Raw genomic sequence first — 23,616 nt, forward strand, 5'->3', positions numbered from 1 at the left:
AAACGAACTTCTATGTTTTCTTCCGTATTCTTGACAGAAACATGCTACTCTAAGGTTGTGGTTTGTTGTAGTTTGGATTCCCCCAGAATCAGACCTTAAGATAAGGATTTGTCATGCATTTGGGAGGTGATTCCAGGAAACACTGGTAAGGGAGTGAGGGAATTGAAGTCATCCCATAAAGGGTTTTGTATTAAACAAAATTATACTGTGTAGCAGGATTTTGAGTCCCTGGATGAGGGTCAGGGGACTAAAGTATTTATATAAAAACTCCCATCAGTTATTGGGCAAGGGCCGCTCTCCCAAGGGTGTGTTGTTTTCCCTGTTTGTCTATCGTGCCATCCGCAGGCGCACAAAGATGGCTCTGACGGCCGGAAGACCCTGTAGAGATGCTGACGTGACAACAGGAAGTCAGGCCCGCATGCGCCAGAGTGGTGAGCTCAAAGTGATAGATGAGGGATATTGCAGACATCTGCTACAAGACCATTTTACAGGTAACAGCAGGGGAAATAAGCACCAGGGGAACCTCATAAAGTCAAGGGGGAAAAAACACAACAGTAGATAGAATGTGGAGCTGATGGAAACAGAATGCTGCCTGATAGCCTGTGGGATTCCTGGCCCTTCCGCCATTCTTTGTTTTTGGCTTAAAACAAGCCTGGGCTTTGTCTTATACCTCTTTTTTTAATCTTTTGTTTATTCTTTCCCTATTTCTTCTGCACTCGGTTTGTAACACGAGAAAAAGGTTACTGCAGGTGTTAATGATGAATTTAGCTTGGCTGGAAAGATGCCATGAGGATTGGTTTCTATCTCCCTAGGAATCTCAGACTGTTCTTCTAACCGAAGGTTACCTTCTGGCTCAAAAATTCTGGGATTCTGGAATAGATATCACAATTCTAATAACAATATGCCCAAATGATTATAGTGTCTTAGAAGTTGTTACGAGTGCCATAAAATATAGACTCCCAAAATTAAAAATCTGTACCAATTACATTTAAAGTATGTTTATGCCTATTGATTTCTAAAGACCTTCACTTGCTATTGGGCAGTTTTGTAATCTAGGTGAACTGCAAGTTTTACACTCAGAGATAGATCCAAAATGGCAAACTTTCAAAGGTATTAGCAGTACTTTATTGGATATATTAACTGACAACTGGGTTAATACATTAAAGGGAAATAGCAGCATTTTCCTTGATAACTGTTCATGTTTAAGTATTTATAAACATAAAATGCACCACTCAGTTTTCTCTCCTGTCAACTTGAGTTATAATTAAAACATGTTCAATTTCTTCATGTTCAGTCGTAAGACTCCCTCCCTCTCAAAACAGCCAATCAAATGCAGTCACTTATTTGCACATTGCATGCACCAGGGTTCATACTGAGCATTTTGCTTTCCCCTTCCAAAAACATGGAGAATAAAAGTCACAATAAATAAATATTAACTTTTCTTTAAAAAGTCCAAAACTCTCTATCAGAATTCCTTTATCTGCTTAGGGTGAAATAAAGGGAGTAGGTGTATTGTTTTCGTTTTTGAGTTATCCGGTCAGCAAAGATTCCCACTGGTATGTCACCACCTTTTCCTGAAGATGATTATGTGGCACAGTTCACAGTCTGCCCTGACTTCATCAGTTCTCGTTTCAGCTGTTCGAAGCACACAAACATAATGACGTTCCAGGATCCGAGTCGCAAGAAGGAAGGTACAAATCTAGGAAAGGGCATGTCACCATTCTCTTGAGTTTGTTAGCTTTTTTTTTTTTTTTTTGTCAGAGAGAAAGAGAGAGAGAAAGCGCGCGCACAAGAAGATGTTGTGGCAGGCAGAGGGGGAAGCAGGCTCCCCACTGAGCAAGGAGCCCGATGCGGGACTCGGTCCCAGCGCCCTGGGATCATGACCTGAGCCGAAGGCAGACGCCTGACAGACTGAGCCGCTCAGGCATCCCTAGTTTGTTAGAATTCTTAAAGCTATTATCACACAGACAGCTTCTGCTTCTCATCGCACTCTCTTGTCACGTAAATTTAGGCACTTAAAAAAGTACCTATTCCTCACCTTGCCAGCGATGCCCAAGATAATGTTTCATCTAGCTGTCTAATACTGCTTCAGAACAACAAAAACCCAGACGATCACGTCTATCCGAATACACAAACGGCCTTCATTCCCACCGCACCAAAGCACGTGTCCTTTCTGAAAGGGCATTTCCCAATAACTCTCCTTTTTTGAGGAGCGGGGAAATTTTTGCTTTCTTTCGCTCTCCTTTCTGAATGGGAGGTAGGCAACTGTTGAAAGAGGAGGCAGAGAGGGCCCCTGGGTGGCTCAGTTGGTTGCGCGACTGCCTTCGGCTCAGGTCATGATCCTGGAGTCCCGGGATGGAGTCCTGCATCGGGCTCCCTGCTCAGGGGGGGTCTGCTTCTCCCTCTGACCTCCCCTCTCTCATGCTTGCTCTCTCTCAAATAAATAAAATCTTTAAAAAAAAGAAAAGAAAGAGGAGGAGGAGAAAGCAAAGAAAAAGCGATGAGTAAGTGGAGCATTTTCCAAAGTGAAGAAATTAGTGCTGTCCAGATCTTGGCAGTTCTCAGCCTTAGAAGAGTGTCTAGGAGCTAAGGGCATTTTTTGGGGGGGGTGGATGGTTTGTTTTTGTTTTGTTTGTTATGCTGTCAAACTGTGCAGACCAAATGATTGATTTTGAATGCCTGTTTGCAGCAATGAGACATTCGGGAGAAAAAGATGTCATCAGTTAAATCTGCCTTGGATAGATTTTTTAAAAGAGATCTGGCCTATAAAAATCATGCCCCGAAGGTTTTTGGGTTTTTTTGGGGGGGGTTATGTTTTGTTTTGTTTTTGTTGTTGCTGTTTTTAAGGTCTCAACACATTTCTCCTGACTCCTGGGTGTGTGTGTGTGTGTGTGTGTGTGTGTGTGTGTGTGTGTGTGTGTATTTTAATTGTGGTACAATGTTCATCAGTTTACCATTTTAACCATTTTAAGTGTATAATTCAGTAGCATAAAGTACATTCACGTTGTGAGCAACCGTCACCACTACCCATCTCCAGAACCTTTTGGTCATCCCTAACTGGAAACTGTACCTATTAAACAATAATTCCTGGGCGCCTGGGTGGCTCAGTCAGTTAAGCATCTGCCTTTGGCTCAGGTCATGATCTTGGTGTTCTGGGATCGAGCCCGGTGTCAGGCTTCCTGCTCAGCATGGGGAGTTGGCTTCCCCCTCTCTGTCTGCCCTTCCCCCCACCCCCACTCGTGCTCTTGCACTCTCTCTAATAAATGAATAAAATCTAAAAAAAAAAATCAAACCAATAATTCCCTACGCCCCCACCTCCCCTCAGCCTCTGGTAATCACCATTCTACCTCTGTCTCTATGAATCTGACTACTCTAGATACCTCACATAAGTGAAATCATACAATATTTGTCCTGTGTCTGGCCCATTTGATTCAGCATAACGTTTTCAGTGTTCATCCTTGTTGCAGGATATATTCCCAAAAGGTTTCAAGTTTGAAAAAAATAAAAATATTGTTAAATGGTTAATGGTTAATAACTGAGATATCCATTCTAAATTAATTTTATAATATATTTCATTTGTATTAATGTATCATCAGTGCTGATTATGGTGAATTGAAAACCCTGTGTATATGTGTATGGTGCATTTATGCTTATTTTATAGTCTCAGGCATTGCCTTACAATTATAAATGGTTACAGAAGTTGCTATATTATCACTAGTTTAACTATATTATTTATAGTTACTATATCACTAGTTTAACTATATTATAACTAGTTTAATTTTATGGATACATACATTAGTTCATACTGTATTTTCTTAGGAAGGTAGTATCCAATGTAATACTGCTTAATGGGAAATGGGAAATGGGAAACTACACAATACTAGTTTCAAGGTGAGTGTAATATTTATCCAAACCACATCATTTTCTGCCTGACTTTTCTAGGTCAGTGGCAATGATTTTTCTCTAGTTTTACTTTAATACAGTCAAAAAAATCTGAGTCCATCAAGTTAAAATAGTGAAAATTCCAGCAATCACACTACTGGATATTTACCCAAAGAATACAAGAACACTAATTCAAAAGGATACATGCACCCCTATGTTTATAGCAGCATTATTTACAATAGCCAAGATATGGAAGCAGCCCAAGTGTCCACTGACTGATGAAGACACACACACACACACACACACACACACACACACACACACACACACAGGAATATTATTTAGCCATAAAAAAGAATGAAATCTTGCCATTTGCAATGACGCAGATGGAGCTAGAGAGTATGATGCTAAATGAAGTAAGTCAGTCAGAGAAGACAAATACTGTATAATTTGACTAATATGTGGAATTTAAAAAACAAGCAAAGGGAAATAAGAGAGAGAGACAAATCAAGAAATAGACTCTTAACTATAGAGAATAAACTGATGGTTACCAGAGGGGAGGGGGGGAGGGGAATGGGTTAAATGGTTGATGCGGATTGGGGAGTACACTTGTTGTGATGAGCACTGGGTGATGTATGGAAGTGTTGACTCACTATATTGTACACCTGAAACTAATATAGCACTAACGAATTAAAATAAAAACTTAAAATTAAAAAATTATTTTAATAGTGAAAATCACCTCTTCTTTTCTTCTAGCCCTTTATTATGCTTTCCCTCCACTTTATAGTTCTCTAGCCCTGATCAGGCAAAATCCTGTCCACATTCCCAATAGATTGGGACCAAGGGAAAGGTCACTGAATTTAAGTGAGCCTCTGATCAAGGCTGAGAAAATCTTAATATCACAGTTTTCCATTTTCTGGCCCAGTGGAATTAGCGAATTGGAGATAGTTATGGCAAGGAAAAATAGACACTAAGCATACGGCATAGACTAAGGCTGGTCAATTATTTATTTGACAGAGAGAAACACCGTGAGAAAGGGAACACAAACAGGGGGGGAGTGGGAGAGGGAGAAGCAGGCTTCCCGCAGAGCAGGGAGCCCGATGCGGGGCTCGATTCCAGGACCCCGGGACCATGACCCGAGCCGAAGGCAGACGCTTAAAGACTGAGCCCCCCAGGCGCCCCTAAGGCTGGTCAACTATTTAGACAAGAAAGCATCCCAAAGCACACAGATGGCCTGAACACAGCATTATAGACAGAGAAGACCATATCCTACCCTTTGAAAAAAGCCAACGGTCCTTCCTTAGTGAGCATTGTCATGGCACAGTTGGGCACACTCGTGTACTGTCCTGGTGGAGAATTAACAAATCGGGTTTTTACCACATCCACTGGTGAGGACAGGACTGTTGTGCAAAATCCAGCGATAAGAGCTGACACAAAGTGGCAGGGTGAGTCGTCTAAAATGGATCAATGAAACAAGTCAGCAACAGACTTTTGGAAGAAGCTTCTAGTTTTTAGTTATCTATCAGATCCTTGGAAACCTGATGATATCAGGAGACCAATGTAGATGTCTTTGTATAAATAAATAAAATATAATAAGGAAGGTTTTACTTACCCTTACCAAAAAAGATGACAAAGAGTACATGGCACAGTGATGTGATTTAGAAAAATAACCTGTCAGTCTGCTCTGTGCCCTTAGGGTATGGCATAATGCCTGAGACACAGGCATCTAATACTTTTTCATTGAATTAAAGTCACTGTCCAGGGAGAATTTCAATATCTCTAGAACCTGTTAGACTATCTTAGGAACCTAGCCAGCGGTACTACTTTTTGGATGAAAACACTGATGAGCTCCTTACATAACCAGTTCATTTGGATATAATGTGGGACGGACTCACCTCCTGAGTTATGCTATATAAAGAATAAGAGGCTAACCAAAGTCCCATATATTATAATTAAGTGAGAACAACGCTGATGTAAGAATATAATTACACTTTCTCTTTGTTGCAGAAAAAAATTGGTTGCAGCAAAACTTCTAAAAGTTAGCGTCTTGGGGTTTTGGTTTGTTTTTTGTTTTGGTTTGTTTTGTTTGCTTAAAAGTTCTATCTAGTGTTCAAAATTACTTAATTTTTTTAATTGTTACGATTAAGGGATTCAGTACAATGTAGATAGAGAACCTCCAGGATGAAATTGTAAATGTGCAGACTCACAGGTTACATAGCTAGGAGGAAGTTACCTGCTAGGAGCTTCTTTTTCACAAGGGCCTCCTTCATTAGGTCGTATGTAACTAGCTCTGTACAATTGATGATGACATTTCTTGTCAGATTGGGAGTAGTCCCTAGAAAAAAGAAAATGTATAATAGCTCCATTATATGATAAGGTGCTAACGGATATATGTGTTTTAATAATTATCAAATTCACCTTGAAGTCATTTACCTTTCCAAAGGCCTGTCAGGCCTTCCGTTGTCGCTATGATTCTGTAAGCATTGTAAGTCCCAGTGTAGCGAGGTTTGAGACCATGCAGATGGCTCTGTGCTTGAAGTCTGACCTTCACGACCTCTGTGGGTTGCCCGATGAACACTGCCACTCCTCCAGTTGTCAGACCAGCTGCGATCTTGCTTCCTAAACTAGCTGTTGCTATCCAGAGAGAAAAGATATTTATCAAGCAAAAATGAAAAACAAACAAAAACAAAAAACAAGACCCAGAGTGCAACTCTATGTCTTTTTTAATTTTAGTGGTTAGTATTACTGTATCTTTATATCTTTTCTATTTCCCTAATGCTTGTGCATGTGATGATCATGTACTGAGTATGTACTAAATCACTTTAGGGCTAGAAACTTCAAAGTTGATTAGAATTTAAAAAATAAATAAATAAAGACTTTCAAGGACAAAGGAAACACAATGCCTACTTAAACAATGCTTAGTTCTTTCCTATAGCTAGCTCTCTTTTTCAGTTTTTTCCAACTGGGAGCAAGTACCGGTCACCAATGATGCTCAGCCTTCCTCTTATGGATGGTAATGTTAATTATTGGACTTAGGGGTCTTAGGAAAATCCCAAGTGGACAAACTGCCCCCAGATGGGATGTTGAGTGGTATTAGGCTACAACAGATTACAAAGGGAACAAAAATAGAAAGAAGTGAAGAAAGTGATTTTTTTTGAAAACTTGAAAAATGAGCTTAGATTACTCAAGACAGATATTATTTAATAAACTATACATAGTCTTGGAGCCTCCCTCCCCCAGGCTCATTTCTATCACTGAAGTATGGACCAAGAACATTTACTCATCAAGGACTTTCTCAGTCTGTCTGTTTCCCAATCTGTAAAATAGAGATAACAATATCTATTTCATAGAGTTATTGTGTGAGTTAAAATAATATCAATATAGCATATAACATACTGTCCTGCATATAGAAAGTACATAAGTTCTTTTCATAACCATATGATTGTCCTCTTTTCTCCTCATGCTTGTCCAGGAGCTGAGCGTACAATAGATAACCATGTTTTAATTGGCAAGATCGTATGATTACAATTCCCTTCACTTTGGGCCCACATTTATAATCTTATTTTGATGCACTCATGCTGTCCTCCAGTCTGTTTCTCATTTCCCCGTCAAGCTCTTTGAGGGAGAGGCAACATTTTCTGTCTTCACTTCTCATGGCTCTCCTCATAGTTGCTCCTCAAGCCTCCACAACCCAGCTTCCATCTCCACTACTCCCCTTTGATGTTTTGGCGAAGGAGGCCCATGGGTTCCTGCTGTTAGGCACATGCATCACGTTTTGTCCTTTCCACACCAGATCTCTCTGCTCTGTTTGACCCAACTGATGGTTCCTCCTGTAACTCCCTGGAGTCTAGCCCAGACATTTCTCCTAAGCTCATGTGTTGACTGGATGTTACTTGTTGACACATCTTCAAATGAATGTCTTACCTTCCCCCTCAGACAGTTTCCATATCCCTCCCCTCTGTGAATGGTACCTTTAGCCAGAACCTCAGAGGCCACCCTCCATCCCAGCCTTTCCCTTACGCCAGCTGCCTACCAAGTTCGGTCAGCTACACTTCCTGAATCTTTCCGATCTCTCTTCTCCTTCCCTACCGCCATTGTTGTAGCCTACCCTGATCGTTTCTTACTTTCTAACTTACCCCCTTCTTGCCCTTTTTCTATACATCCCCTAGATACTGCTGCCAAAGTGATCTTTCAAAAATATAAATGGTTTAGGCCACTTTCCTGCTTAACATTTTTCAATGACTTCCCATCACTGTAAGGACAAAATCTAAACTTCTTAGCATGGTCTGCAAGGTCCTTTGTGATCTGGCTCCTTCCTGCCTTGGCTTCACCTCTCCCTCCTAGTCCTCCCTCCCTGCGCTGTGTGTTCTTGCCACTCCTCTCTGAGCCTTTGTACATGACCTTCACTCTACTTGGAAGGCCTTTCCTCACCACTTCACCTTACTATGCCTATTGGTCTTTCAAGATTTGATTCAGACATCAGTTCTTCAGGAAAATCTTGCCCGAGCATGCCCCCAAGGCTACGTAAAATATTCCTCTTCCATGTGCCCAACATCCTGCCATTACTTCTAACAGAGCACGTGTCACAGTACATACTCATCTGTTGACCTATTCACAGCTCATAGCTCTTGCCTAGACAGATATCTATAATCTACGCATCCAACAGTTTCTGGCACATGGCAGCTCAATAAAGCTAATGAAATGCATGGAATAGGCATAACATAGAATACTGCCAAAATATGTCCTATTAATTTAGTATCTAAAGTACTCAACAATTGGGTAGAACAGTCAACTGTGAAGGAAACTACCAGAATGGACAGCTTTATGTCTTTTGTGATTCTTCTCTTGCTACATCTACAAATAGGACAATGCAGTATGGATCTCAAAGCATCTAGACTTTACTTTGAAACTGTATAGAATAAACTCATTATATGTTTGTATAACTAACATTTATAACTTGTCCCATAAAGTAATGTAATCCTAAGGTCACTTTTTTTTTTTTTTAAAGAAAAACAGATTGCCACATGCAGCACCTCATTTGGATGTGTCTGGAGTCCTGGAAGCCTGACTACCCTACATTCTCCTACAAATGTACTTGAGAGCTTGTTTGGGAGTTCTAGCAGGGGAGTGCAGCTACTCCTATACCATTGACCAAAGAATGGTCCTCCTCTATTGGGGAAGGTCATCCTCTTTGACCGTTTGCAGAGCTTTGAGTTAAACATTTTTCTGCAGCCCATCCATCTTCTCCAGATGGATATCCAAATTAGGCCCAAAACTTCCATGACTGACCAGGTGATTTTTATAAGTATAAATGTGCATCTGAAAAATTGATTTTGCACATTTCCTTTTCTTTCTATGAACAGTGAGTACCAAGCTAATATTGGATGTCTGCTTGCCAATTTGTTATGAAGACCACTACCTTGCACGTAACATTGCTTGAAGAGAGCTGGGCCCAGGGCATGTCTGGGCCAGCTATCTGCCCCTCCCAGGAATGCTCATTGCTTACTTTGTTTCCCTGTGCTGAAGAACTCCTGGACGGTGTCATAGAGGCCGATCCTAAAAGAGGCAAAGCTTATTTGTCTCTGGAGACCAGCAGGCAGCCCACTATAGAGTTTCATTGGCCCTTCAGTTTTTGCCAGAGTGGTGACTGTACCCAGGACACCTTTATACCTAATGGCTCTAGAGGTCTGGCATTCACCTTGGATCTGGAAATGAGAAAGGTGCAGGTCAGAGGGACGTAAAAATTGAGTAAGGAGTTCCTACCTGGTGAAGAAAAAACAAAGACTGGCAACAGGCTGTCTGTTCTCTGTGGAGAAACCTCAAGCCAAGATTTTTCCCACTGTTTTCCTATTTTCAGTTCGTTTTACCTTCTCAGCAACATCTCCTCTGTATCTCTGTATCTCTCTAGCTATATATATGAAGAGAGATTAGCTACCTTGCGAATTTTGAACATTCCCACCCTCCCTGTATAAATCCTCCAGAACCCCTAAGCAGCAGATGGGAAGGTGCCCCTACCAAATTAAGGAAGTCAAAGAACCTGACTTGTAAACTTAGCTCTTAGAACATTTAGTGCACCCTAACTTTGGGGGGCTTTCGCAGTAGTCATGGTCAGCGTATCTTCCGTGGCTTCTAGTGGTTCTTCCGTTAATCTCAGAGAAGTTCCAGTTTCCCACCCCCATGCATCCAGTTCTGTGACAAGCCCACACCGTTAAGGTGGCCACCCGCCCTACCTGAGGAGTGGGTTAAACCAAAGCCGTTATCAAACGGGCGCACAGAATAGGTGTCCCCTCTCTGCCCTGAGACACCTCCCCATCCTCATCTCGCTCGCTACCTGGAGCCGGACTTTGGCCGTGTCCAGCGGGAAGGTGATCACATCCGCCACACAGGCCGCCACGCCAGCTGAGAAGATCTTGACCGGCATCGTCGGGGGCACGTCCGAGGCTGTCGGCCCCACCATCTTCGCTCAAAGAGCGGAGCGACGAGCGGGCGCAAGGACTGAAGGACTCGGCGGGCGCCCACAGGGCGGAATTTCTCCCTGCCTTTCCGCTCCTGTCCCGTCGGGACAGCAAACCGGCTCCCTGACTTCGCGGGAGGCGGTGCGCCGGCAGTGGCTGCAGGCGGAGCACAGCAGAGGGGCCGAGCCGGGCCGCGCCTCCCGCCTTCGCGCCCTCGTGCCAGGAGGACCCAGGGCGCGCAGGCTGGCGGCGCCCGTGCGCCCTGCCCGCGCTGGGTGACTTATATAGCCCGCCGCTCCCGGGCTAGCCAGCTCTCGGCGGAGCCGGGCGTGGGAGCTGGCGGGGGCGTGCCCTGGGGCGCCCGGTCCCTCCCACCCGCGGCCTCGCTGCGCGCCTGGGGAGCGGCTCCCCGCGCACCTGGCGGTCTACGCCCCGCGTGTCCCAGGAGGGCGCACCACGGCAGCCCCCCACCCCACCCCCACCCCGCGCCTGGCTGCGTGCCCTCGGCTGGGGCAGGGAGCGCGGGGCTGGGCGGGGGTGGGGTGGGGGGGTGGCTTCCTAAACAAGCGCGATCTCGGGGACCCTGGTAAAAGGTCCTGCCGAGCTGGAGCTCTTCCAAGCGAGAATGGGGCGCCCCTTTTATTCCTCTGACTCCCCAGGAACCTTGCAGGCATCTTCTCAGCTTCCTTTCCTCTCCCATTAACTTCTCATCCTCCTTTCTTTTTTCCAACCGCCAAATCCAGACCTGGAAAATTCCCGGGCAGAAACCAAGAACACTCAGAACTTTTTTTTTTTTCTTTCTGGCATTTCACATATAGTTTTAATTTTGTTCATTTCCTTCACAGTTGAGTACCTTAACTCCTTCAGTATTCAGCTGAAGCCAAGGATTCCCTCTTTGACATGCCTAATGATTTCCCTCTTTTTTTATTGTTATGTTAATCACCATATATTACATCATTAGTTTTTGGTGCAGTGTTCCATGATTCATTGTTTGTTCACACTCAGAACTTTTAAAAGAAATAAGGTGTTTCTTTTAAACACTTTTTTTTTAAGAGGATGTCCGATGAGATCATTGACATACTAGAAAGCAAAGAGTAAATTACTAAAGTGCTCTATAAAGTGAGATATAACTTGCTCCTTTTAATTTCTTAGGAGAGTGCAGTGGAAGGGACATTGGCAGGTCCCTTGGCTGAAGGTGCAGCTCTGCTGCTTCCCTTCCCTGGGTAAGTCATCTTTACTGCCACTTTTTGCTTCCTTCGGAGTAAAATGTGTGTCCAGAGACATCCCCAGGTGTGAAATCTGCTGCTAATTTACCTATAGGGATACATTAAATATTGCAAAGTGTGTTTGTTGTGGAAGGAGGAGCTTTTCCTACTTCTGTCCTTGTGCAAAGATTTATTGTGAGCGTTCATTTATTCTCTTGGTTCAAGAGCAGGGGAAAATGAGGTACAAACCCCCTAGAGAATAATCCCCAAATACTCTGTGAGAACAGGTTGTGTGTACTGTGCAACTGTTCAAGAAGCCATTCCTAGGCGACTTCCAAGGGAGGCATGCTTGAGGGATGTCGAGGAAGTCAAAACCCCAAAGGTAGGATGTGCTCTGGAGAAACAGAGAGGAGAAGACAGTGGGTTTCCTCCTCTGCAAACACCTGTTGAAATAAAAAGCAATTGAGGCAAGTAAGTGGCACGTGTGAAGGCAGAGATTTGGAGAAAGCAGGGCGAATATATGGGAATGTGTTCTGTTGGCCTGCCTGAGACACTGGATGATGGGGAAGGAGAGAGCCAGGGTAAGCAGTTGGTAAAAGATGAGACTATAGAAGCCCAACGAGGCCAGCTTGAGGGATGACCTTGAAAGTCTGCTCCAAATGTGGATTCATGTTATCAACTCACGCATGGGCAGTACTTTAAAGATTGTAAAGTGCTCTCACATAAATGTCATATTTAATATAGTAGACGGTACAGCCTTATGAATGATTGGATATAGAGTCAAAGATTTTTTTAGAGATAACTGAGTTTAAGAACATGGGTAGTAGGCTCGGTGATGGTGACAGCTGATTGTCGTGAGACGGTAAAGAGAGGTGATTTTAGGAGCACAAAGTTGAAATCAGCTTTTAGAGTCTTGGAATTATTTGAAGAGAAGGGTGTTTATCATAGTTAAAAAGCTACCATAGGAAACCACATATAACATGCTAAAAGAGCAAGAAATCAGAGCTGGGAGGTATTTGGGAGTCAGCAATACAGATGTGATGAAAGAGGGTACACTCTATTTCTATTTATTTTTTTAAGAGGGCACACTTTAAACAGGACTGAGAACAATAGGACTAGGAAAAGGGTCATGGGCCAGGATGTAGGGGTACCCAGACTTATGGGCTGGGAAGAATGGCCTTGTCAAAGGTAAAAGTACAGTGTATATCCAGTCATGGAACCATAGTATTTGAGAGTATAATTTAAGGAAGGGTGGGGTCTTGACTAGCATGAAGTTTAGGAGAAATGTCAAAAGAGGACAAAAATGAAGAAAAGCCTGTAGGGTTTGGTTCTAAGACTGTTGGTCATCTTAGGGGGTGCACTGTGCTGGAGTCATTAGGTTGAGGCTGACGGCTAAGCAGAGATTGAGAATGTTGGGTATAGTGTGAGTAGATGTAAAGGGGGTGGGGGCGTTTTTCCTGACTAACTCTAGAGAACAGCTGCTATCAACTGGTTAGTCCCCAACCCACAACCTAATCCTAACCTGAATCGTTCACAGTGTCCCATCTATAGTGGTTTTAAAGCATAATCACAAATTCCTCCCATTAAAAGGTGAGGGTCCATGTCCCTTCCCCTTGCATCTGGGCAGGCCTGTGAATGCTCTGACCAACAGAATAAGACAGAACTGATGCTCTGTAGTTTCCGAGGCTATATCATAAAAGTCCTTTCAGCTTCTTAGTCACTTGGAACACCTGGAGCCCTGGGCCACCACGTAAGAAATACAACTCCTCCGAGGCTCTCACACTGGAGAGGCCCCATGCAGACGCTTCCAGCCCTCCCCACCAAGGCGCCAGACATGAGAATGCAGCTATCTGGGATTCTGCAGATAAACTCACCCGCCCACTAGATAGCACCGAGTCATCTCTGCGCATGTCAGTGGGACAGAAGAATCATATCAGCTGAGCACTACCCGAATGTTTGACCCATGAAATTGTGAGATATAATGGAATGGTGGCTGTTTTAAGTGGGAACACTGCCTTTACTTTTTTGAGAAGTTGGGGGTGGCTCTTCACGCTTTCCTCCAACACTACCTTCCTGATGAGGGCGTTGGAGGCGGTGGGTGGGTATAGAATTTTTAGCTTTGGACTACAAGTTTTGGATTCGTACTATATGGTACATTTCTGAAGGAGAAGCAGGGTAAACTGAAAGTTGCTTTGCTTCCATGAGGCCCACGTTTGCCCGTTTCAAAGGCAGGTTATGGTAAACCAGAGGGGTGGGTGAAACGAAAGCCATTAGAAGGGAAGAAAATATGAGGAAAAGACCCATTAGGATAAGAAAGGTGAGAACAGGTAGAAGAAGGGGACCTGTGGTGGGGTAAAGAGGCTGACTTACTTGAGACCATAAGGAGGAAGGACAGCCTGAGCCTCTGGGGTATTAGTAGGCACGGTCAGTTCGAGACCTCTGCAGGAGACAGTATCGGTTTAGTTCAACGGTGACTGAGCCCCCGAGATGTGCCAGACACAATGCCAGTCCTAAGGGTCAAAGAAGAAGCAGAAGTCAAAGGCTTCACATGAGGAGACCCTCATGAGAGGGTCACAGGAGCTCAAGACTGAAAATGATTCTGGATTCCAGCGAGCAGGCTACCTCACCCTTTCTGAGAGGCCCAGGGAAGTAGGAGAAAGTTTGCCTCAGGTTGGAGAGAACAGTAGGGTGGAGGGCGGCGTCCCCAAAGGGTCAGACTGCTCTTCTGGCACAAAGAAAAAGAGGTGAAGAAGAGGTCAATGTGAGCAAGGGTAACAGATCTTCTAGGACGTCGCTAAGGCGTGGCAGCAAGTTCCTAATGCACTAAATTCCTGCTTCCTCTTTGAAAATGTAGAGCAACATTTACAACTGTACTTGCTCAGAGGGTGGTCAGGCAGGAATCACTGAACGAAATGTCTCCATATTAAATAAAAAAGGATAATGTGCATTTGAAATGTTCTACACTTTCCCATAATTCTCTCACTAACCACCAGTAGGAAATACGGTGTTGTAGTTGTGTAGACAACTGTGCAAATGACAGAAGAGACAATTTATAAAAGAAGAAATACAAATTATAAAAATAGAGGGCATATATTTCATATGCTTAATAAAGTACATTACTTTATTATTAATACCTTGTTAACCTAATTAATACCTTGTCTCTACCAAAATTATAATTATGGTAACATATATACATGTTAATATCATAAACTTAATTTATAAATATACATAAATGACTGTTTTAATTACAAATTGTGAATGTGAAAAATACAGTAATCATAATATCAATACTATATTAATAATGGCATTATAAATTTGCATAATTCTTTCGGAAAACAGTTTGGCAGTATGCATATTGAGCAAAGATAACGTCCATGTCCTTTGATCTAATAATTCTACTTCTGGATATCTGCCCTAAAATAATTAGCCAAAATGCGAAAAAGTCATATATAGGATGATGCTTCTTACAGCTTGATATTTATAATGGCAAATTACTGGGAGTAGCTACATCAATCGGGATCCAGATGTGCGTATCTGGGTTTGTCTGAAGACTTGTGCGTATTAATGATGCACATAGGTGTCTACCTGTCCGCCCTGATATGTAAGTGGAAAGAGACTGCCCTTAGGCATTGGGAAGGTAGGGAGATGACCAGAAGGCGTTTTCTTGGTCCAGCCCAGCCCAAAGACAGAAACTATCAAGCTGTGTGTTCAGGGAAAAAATACTCCGTTTTCATTCCAAGGTGGCTTAGCAGCGTAACTAAGAGAAAGAGGCCCACGTTCAAATTCTCTCCAAGATACTTACTAGCTGAGTGAGCGTGGACAGAGTACTTCCCTGAACTCAAATTCTTCACTTTTACAAGGAATCTTCCTGAGTCATTAGGTTAGTCTTAATAGATCACGCTTCGTGTTTAGTACCAGGTATACATAATTGTCATAAGCCTACGAAAGATGTATCCACTTTATGCACTTACCAAATACTTATGGAGCATGTAGCAAGTGCTAGACGCTGTTCTAAGCACTTTACAAAATTTAACACACTTAAGTCCTCACATGATAGCCCTTTGAAAAAAAGTACTGCTATTATCCCACTTCACGGGTGAGGAAACTCAGAGGCTCAGAGCAGTTGAGAAACTTCGATCCTGTAACCACTGAATGGTACACTTAGGGCCTGTCTCACCCCCAAACCCTCTGTCACTATATGATACCCAAACTGCCTCCCCAACATATTTATGACACGATACTTTCCTATGCTGTGAAGGAGTAGAATGGCTAGGTATACTCATATATTTTCTTAATAAGTCATAGAAAAAGTTTCCAAAAAGTCACATGAAATGTACATTCTTTACTTGGTTTATATACATTACGAGGGGATTTACAAAGAAAAGAATAAACATTGCAACACTTCTACTTTTAAAAATCACTTTTTCTTTTTTTTTAAAGATTTTATTTACTAGAGAGAGAGAGTGAGAGAGAGAGAGCACGAGAGGGGGGCGGGGCAGAGGGAGAGGGAGAAGCAGACTCCCCACTGAGCAGGGAGCCGGACAAGGGGCTTGATCCCAGGACCCAAGATCATGACCTGGGCCGAAGGCAGACGCTTAACCGGCTGCCACCCAGGCACCCCTAAAATCACTTTACTTCGTCTTCAGGGGAAGCTGGTGGAAGAGGTAGGGAAGGTGATATATGAGATTTAGAAAAATGTGATTTATAGGAATTGAGGCCCAGTGGAGGATCCAGAGAATGAAGAGGAAGAGGTGACCTCGAGAACAGGACACTCCTGTCCTCAGATACTTGAAGGCATATGCAGTGGGCAGGTGGGATTTGTTCTGTACACAGTTAAGGGAAAGCACTAACGCTGAGGCATGGAAAGTGCAGATGAACAGATTTTAGGTAAGTGTAAAAAATACTCTACAAGTCGATGTGATCAGAGATAGAAGGTGCTGCTATTTTGGGTAAGAGTTCTCATCACTCCAGGTATTGGGTTTTAAGTAGTTTGGCATAATATCAATTCAGAGCATCAAACTTATTGTCAAAAGGACCTGGATTTGAATCTGCCATTTGCTATCTACGTGACCTCAGGCAATTAATTTAATCTCTTTACATTTGTTTTCCTGTGTGTAAAATGGGGATGGTAATCATAATTACACTTATAGTGATATTATGAGGATATAATTAAGTAATACTAGTAAGATCTTAGCACAATAACTACTAGGGGCACCTAGAAAAGGTGTGATAAATGTTCACTACAATTACATTTTATTAATACATTTTGCAGGTTGTTGTAGGGAACCAGAGCATCGAACTAAAGGTTTTACTGAAAGATGTGGAAGGTCCCTTCACTCTCTGAGATCTTGAGTTCCTGATTCCGTGAGCCACCCTGGGATGCGGCTCTTAACATAGGAGAAGCTAGACTGGGACACAGATCTCTTGGCTGAGGACAGCCAGAAGTGGCAGGAAGGTGAAATGGGGCCAGTCCAGCTGAGAGTCAGCCTTGAGGCTCTCGGTGTGTTGGGGCTCCTGGGCTCTCTTCGGATGAGGCCCCGGTTGCTGGGTTAGAGGTCACCGCCCTGTTCCAGGACCCTCTCCCTCCCCCATCCCTCCTCCAATCTCCCAGACAAATGGAAATTTCAGAGTGGTGCCTTCTGCCTGGCAGAGAGGACTTGGTGAAAGGTCACGGATTGCAGCCCTAGTGTGAATGTGACAGGGACACCGGGGGAAGGAGCAAAGACTAACTGAGGTTACCTTGGAAGCGTTCTTTGTGAGGTCTCTTGTTGTTGCTTGGGTTTGCCTGTTTCCAACACTGCCCGGAAGTCAGAGACGTGCCAAGAGGCCTTCTTGGCCTGACAGTGAATAGCCCCACTCGCAGCTCCTGTGTGGCGAGATGTCTGGGAAAGACACAGCCCTGACACTAAAGAAAAGACGGATTTTATGTCATCCACGGCATGACGGAGCAGGGCAAAGTAAAGAAATGACTACCTTGAACTATTTTCACTTTGTTGAGTCTGGTGCGTGAAATGCCAGGGGTTGGGTGATGGAGAACCTCCCCAGCGTGGCCCACACCTGAGGTGCCCAGGGTGCTGGGTCTGGAGGGAAGAAGACGAGGGAAGACACCTGGAGTAGATGCACTCGGGATCATGTGCAAATGTTTGTGTGCTTAAAATTCCATAAACATTCTCTCTTCTACACTTGTGTGGTTAAAATGATCGTTTGGGAACACAGAGGTGACTGGTTTTAAAAATGTCCGAATTTCACAGATAAGAAAATAAAGCTTCCTCTGCATTATTTTCCTATGACCTGTAGAATGACCTTTTGATCATTCTCCCGGACGGCCTCTTTGCAGAGCTGAATTCCATAATGAAATAACTTTCTTGGAGTTTCATTCACTTAGAAGTTCTCCTTTAGCATTCTGCTCTACTGCATGTTTCTGGGCCTTTCCCTTTTGAGGTGTTCCCTCTTTGTTTAGATCCTTCGCTAAACTCTCTGGTTGAGTAGTTCTTGGTCGGGTCTGAAGGGGGTTGGCATTTGGGGTATCTAGTCATTGGGCAGAGCTGTTCGACCATTCTAGCCATTCTACCATTCTGCTTGTTTATGCAATGAATGTGATTCCATTTATTGAGCATCCGTTGCTGCACTGTGCTAAGGTTGGAGCAGACAGACACATTAATACACGATTACTATATAATCTGATAAGTGCCGTGTTAGAGATGTACCCAGGTGATTGGAGAGCAGAGAAGAAGGGTAGCTGACCCAGATCATGGCCATTTGGGAGGCTTCCTGAAGCAGGCACAGATGGGACCCAAGTGTTGAAGCGTGAGTAGGGTAACACCTACCCTGCTGTCATGCCAGGCAGATGAGACAGCACAGTCAAGGCATGAAGGAACAGCATAGTAAGTTTGGAGAAATAAAAGCTTCTTGATATTTCCAGACCATAAAAGGCAAGGTGGGGCAAAGCAGGAGACGAGACTTGAGCCTAAGGAGGCAGGCAGATCGGGGAGGCTTTGATCCTATTATCTTCTAATTAATTAGGAGGTTTTAAACATGAAATTAGCAAAGTTAGTTTTATGTTTGATTTAGATTTATGTGGCTTCGGGGGAAGTCTTGAGGACTGTGAGGAAGAATCTGTCCCATGCCTGTCCCCTCCCTTCTGGGGCTTTGCTGCCAGTCTCTGGAGATGGAAACACCGTCCTGATCTCTACCTTCACCTTTACAGGGTGTCCTTGTGTATGTGTGTCAGTGTCCAAATTTCCCCTTTTTATAAGGACACCAGTCCTACTGGATTAGGGCCCCCCAACAACCTCATCTATTTTCTCATCTAATAAAGATTGTATCTATTTAAGGTGTGCAACATGATGGGGCGCCTGGGTGGCTCAGTGGGTTAAGTGTCTGCCTTCGGCTCAGGTCATGATCTTGGGGTCCCAGGATCAAGCCCACTTCAGGCTCCCTGCTCAGCGGGGAGTCTGCTTCTCCTTCTCCCTCTGCCTCTCCCCCCACCCCGCTCGTGCTCTCTCATGTGCATGCACTCTCTCTCTAATAAATAAATAAAATCTTTTTTTAAAAGGTGTATTAACATGGTAATTGATATATAAGAACACCTCAGAGATGTTTCGGGTTGGGTCCCAGACCACCACAATAAAGCAGATGTCACAATAAAGCTAGCCAAATTAAATTTTTGGTTTTCCGGTGCATACAAAAGTTATGTTTATACTATAGTCTGTTAAGTATGTGATAGTGTTATCTAAAAAATTAATGTGCATACCTTAATTTTAAAATATTTTATCGCTAAAAACTGTTAATCACTATCTGAGCTTTCAGCAAGTTGTAATCAGTGATGGCAGATCACCGTAACAAATACAATAATAATCAAAAAGTTTGAAATATTGCACGAATTACCGAAGTGTGATGCAGAGACACAAAGTCGAGCAAATGCCATTGGAAAACTGAGGACACAGAGTTGCCACAAACCTTCAATTTGTAAAAAATGTGGTATCTGCGAAGCGCCATGGAGCAGAAAAGCACAATAACACAAGGTATGCCTGTACATATCCATAGTGAAATGATTGCTACAGTCAAGCTCCATGTCCATCTCCTCACATATTACCATTTTATTCTTTCACTGTGGGGAGAGCAACAGACATCCACTCTTGGCAAATTCCCGATACTCGATACAGTATTATTGACTACATCATGCTATACATTAGATATCTACACTTGTTCCATCTACAGAACTACAGATTTGTACCCTTTGACCAATATCTGCCCATTTCCCCCACCTCCTTGTCTCTGGTGACCACTCTTCAAATCTCAGCTTCTGTGTATTTGCCTTTTTAAAGTTCCACATATAAGTGAGGTCACACAGTTTTTCCTTTCTGTGTCTGGCTCGTTTCACTTAGCATCAGATCCCCCAGGTTCATCTCCGTTGCTTACTGACCTCACCTTAATTTAACTAATTACATCTGCAGCAGCCCTAGTCCCAAATAAAGTCACATTCTGAGGTACTGGGGGTTGCATCTTTACCACATGAATTTGGTGGGGAGAGGGACATAATTCAACCCGTAACAGGTGCCGATGACAAGCTGCAGGCCTCTTTTGGCAAACCTGAGTCTTAGAAGTCACCTTTGGGTTAAAAAGGAATAAACAGAAAAACAAAGAGGAGACATGATGGCAAAGAAAACTTCTCTCTTCAGGAGCCAGAAGAAAATGTAAGACAAATATTGTAGCCTATTCAAAAAGATGTAAAGAAGACATGAATTTTGAAAAAAAAAAAGGAGCAGAAAGTGCAAAGAGAAGTCATGCCGAGATGAACGTTGAAAGAGGTTGAGAGGCAGACAAGTCTAGAAGGAAAGGGATCTGCGGGAGGTAGGAAAGAGAGGCAGTGAAATAAAAATTTCAGTAGCCAAATGGAAATCTGATTTGGTGGAAGGAATCACAGCATTGCCATAGGGCTACTTAATGTTTCCAAAATATTATTTTATAGGTTTTGTCCTCCCTATATTTCCCCCTTTGCCTTCATCTCATTCAAGTAGGTAGCTGACTTTATGCTTAATGTTCTAGAAGGTAGATATAAAGTAGGGTGGAATGGACAGGTTGCCATGAAAACCCTTTCTTCCCAGCTTTGTCTTCAAGAACCCAAGTCCCAGGAAGGGAGAGGGTATTTGGTTAGAGGCAGAATGGCTTCCAAGAACAGTGGACCCAGAGCAGACTGCCTCCCCCTACCCGCCCTCCCCTGCTCCAAGCCCCAGGAAAGAAAAGCAGCTTCAGAGCAGTTTTCCCTGCCCCAGGTGTGGGGCTTGAAAGCTGCAGAGATGGGCGGCTTGAAGAGTCTTCTCCCACTCTTGACACTGTAAGATCCACAGCATGACCCCAGGATGCAGAAGGCCCAGGATAACTAAAAATAAATTTTCTGCCAGACCTTCAGGAAGGAACAGGAAGAAGAAATGAAGTTGCCTCCTGTGAATTTGCCAATGTCTTAAAGATACTCACTAATGGAATTTAATCAGTGATTAAAGAGAACAAACCAGAAAACTTCCCGAATGTAGACAACATTGGACAGGAAAATAAAGCTGGTTAGTGATACGATAAACATGAAAAAGAGAGTAGTGATTCAATTATAAGACATGCAAATCTCGGATATATCCAGATTCTCTGCTAAAAATTACTTGAACAAGTAGGCCAGCTCATGGAGAGATGGATCCAGATGAAGAGCCCAAGAAAGAAGCTGGAGGGGGCTCCCTGCAGTCTTGGCTTACCTAGGCTGGTTGCAGCGCCTGGAACCGACGCAGGTCAGGTGCGGGCTTCCTGGCCCCGTGCCTGGTCTGACCTCCTGCAGCGGTGCTCGCTCCCTGCCTCCATCACCTGTGGGCAGGTACGTGAGCCATCCCCTGCACCAGAGCTTCTGCGCTGGGGGCGTTGACCACGTTAGGGACGCCCCAGCCAGCTCCGCTCAGGGGGGAGGTGGCCACAGATTTGGCACCTTACCGCTCCACAGCTTTGGCACCTTACCGCTCCACAGCTTTCAAGCGTGGCAACATCGACTTGTACAGAGACAAGTAAGAGAATCAGTGGAAGAAGAACAGAAATCTAGTCATTATTAACCAAGAAATGCCATTGGGGGTTAGAAATTCCTGCCGGACATAGAAAATAAAGCAATATAGTACAATAGGCATCTGGATTTCAGCAGCACTTCTGAAGTTTAACAAAAGGGACTTGTGACTGTTTCCGGAGCCTCAGACTTTTCAGCACCGGAGCCGTCCAACAAACCGTCCCCTCGTTGATAGCTGCCTGGTGTTCTTGAGATTACATTTGGGGAAACACAATGAAATCTTCTGATAGGGATGTGAAAAAATGCCCACGTGTTATGCACGTGTTTTGCATTGCAGCAGCATTCACCATCCTTACACTTTTGGTGATTTTTCCATCAGATCTTGTTTCCAGATTTTGTATTTGTATTCATTGAGTTATTAAATAGCTGTCTGCTTGGGTTACTACCTTTATTTGTCGGTTTATTAGCAAACTGTTTGATTTATTATGTAGATGTCTCTAAAACCCACCAACCATCCATATATTCATTATACAGACTTCATTTTCTTACAGCAACTTTATTTTGCAATTCCCTGTATTTCTTTTGGAAGATCCAGCTACCGATCAAAGCCTGATTCACACAAGCTCTAGTTTTGTCCATATCTTTTTTATGGTGTGATGATTTCCATATATACGGCTTTTGTAACCTACCGGGCAGAAGTTGTTACTGTGGTACAAAGGACCAGGATAGTTTCCAATATGGACAAGCCTGTCCATAGTTTTATTTTGGATGTGATTCTATTCTGTAATCTGCCCTTGTTTATTACCTATTTCTTGGAAACGGGGCACTCTATTCACCATTTCAAATGGTATTTTTTTCTAGTAGTATGGACTCCAGCTTATAGTGAGACGAACATCACTTGTGTATATATTATCAATAGTTTTCTCATTTTTACAGTTTACTAGTTTAGGTTTCATAAGGTAAATTAAACAGACATTATATGTGGATCCGCTTACTAGCTCTAAATGTAGTTTGTCTTATTTAAAGTCCATGATCTTGAATAAATGGAAAGCTAGATAAAAAATGATCATTAATAGGTTGCCATGTTAAAACAAACCAAAGAGTTTGTTGTATCTAACTATGTGGAGGACAAGCTTAAATATTTTGCATTCAAAAGAGAGAAAAAAAATTGTAGAATATCCAGAAAAGGATAATTCAAACCATATAAAAGCGCTTACTTAGATGAATGAATTGACATTCATGGTTTAGTGGTAATTGGGGTTTTCATACTCAAAGTTTAAGAAGTAAGTTTGGGCTATCTGGGTGGCTCAGTCCATTAAGTGTCCAACTCTTGATTTCGGCTCAGGTCATGATCTCAGGGTTGTGAGATCGAGCCCTGCATCGGGCTCCACGCTGGAGCCTGCTTAAGATTCTCTCTCTCCCTCTCCTGCTGCCCCTTCCCAGTGCCCTCTTTTTAAAAAAAAAAAAAAAAAGAAAAGCACAGCATATGTTTTTAATGAACTCATTTCTGTAGATAAATAACTTGACTGGGGCCAGTAGGCAACTCAACTAAATGGCCTTTTCCCCTTAGATCAATTGTTTGTTCCAGATATGTCTTTAATAATTGGCAGTGACTATTTCAGAGATTCTTGGCTTTGTTCCTCTTCAGTGGATTGGATTCTCTTGGTTTCTAAGTTGTTCTAGAATCCACATCTGTTGCTTATAGATTTTGTCATATGTGCTCTTAATTTTAATCAACTAAAAGATTTAGTTCTTTAAATTTCAACCAGTTCTTTAAGTACCAACCAAAACTTTTACTAATGTAAATCATAATTTTTCATAATTTGGGAGCTGCTGACCTGGAAATGAACACTTAGAGTTGCTATTATATAGACGTTCACTAACTATAGACTTTTCTATTAACAAGGCCATAATGAAAAGAAAAGGAAACCCTCGGCTCAGGAAAGTAGGAGAAATCATTCCTTTCTAGTACATTTTCTTAAACTCCAAATGTCCAACTTCCACATTTCGTCAAAGAAATTCTCTGCCCTGTAAATTA

The 23,616-nt window shown here is 43.0% G+C and overlaps 1 protein-coding gene across 2 annotated transcripts; it reads right to left on the bottom strand.

The window, feature by feature from the left end:
- Window positions 1-1,141: 1,141 nt before the first annotated feature.
- On the bottom strand, window positions 1,142-10,584 carry UCP1 (uncoupling protein 1). Of its 2 annotated transcripts, XM_025873990.2 has the most exons (6): window positions 10,214-10,584; window positions 9,389-9,587; window positions 6,316-6,516; window positions 6,116-6,217; window positions 5,156-5,336; window positions 1,142-1,699 (listed from the first exon to the last, which is right to left on the bottom strand). In XM_025873990.2, exons 1-6 carry the CDS (start codon window positions 10,337-10,339, stop codon window positions 1,585-1,587), a joined length of 924 nt encoding a protein of 307 aa, XP_025729775.1. In that variant the 5' UTR covers window positions 10,340-10,584; the 3' UTR covers window positions 1,142-1,584. The 2 variants fall into 2 exon arrangements, with proteins under 2 accessions (XP_025729775.1, XP_073747325.1); XM_073891224.1 differs by lacking the exon at window positions 5,156-5,336.
- Window positions 10,585-23,616: the final 13,032 nt, after the last annotated feature.

The sequence above is a fragment of the Callorhinus ursinus genome, unplaced genomic scaffold (genome assembly GCF_003265705.2).
Source record: "Callorhinus ursinus isolate GAN/ISIS: 27379988/994484 unplaced genomic scaffold, GSC_fseal_2.0 scaffold4, whole genome shotgun sequence".
NCBI lineage: Eukaryota > Metazoa > Chordata > Mammalia > Carnivora > Otariidae > Callorhinus > Callorhinus ursinus.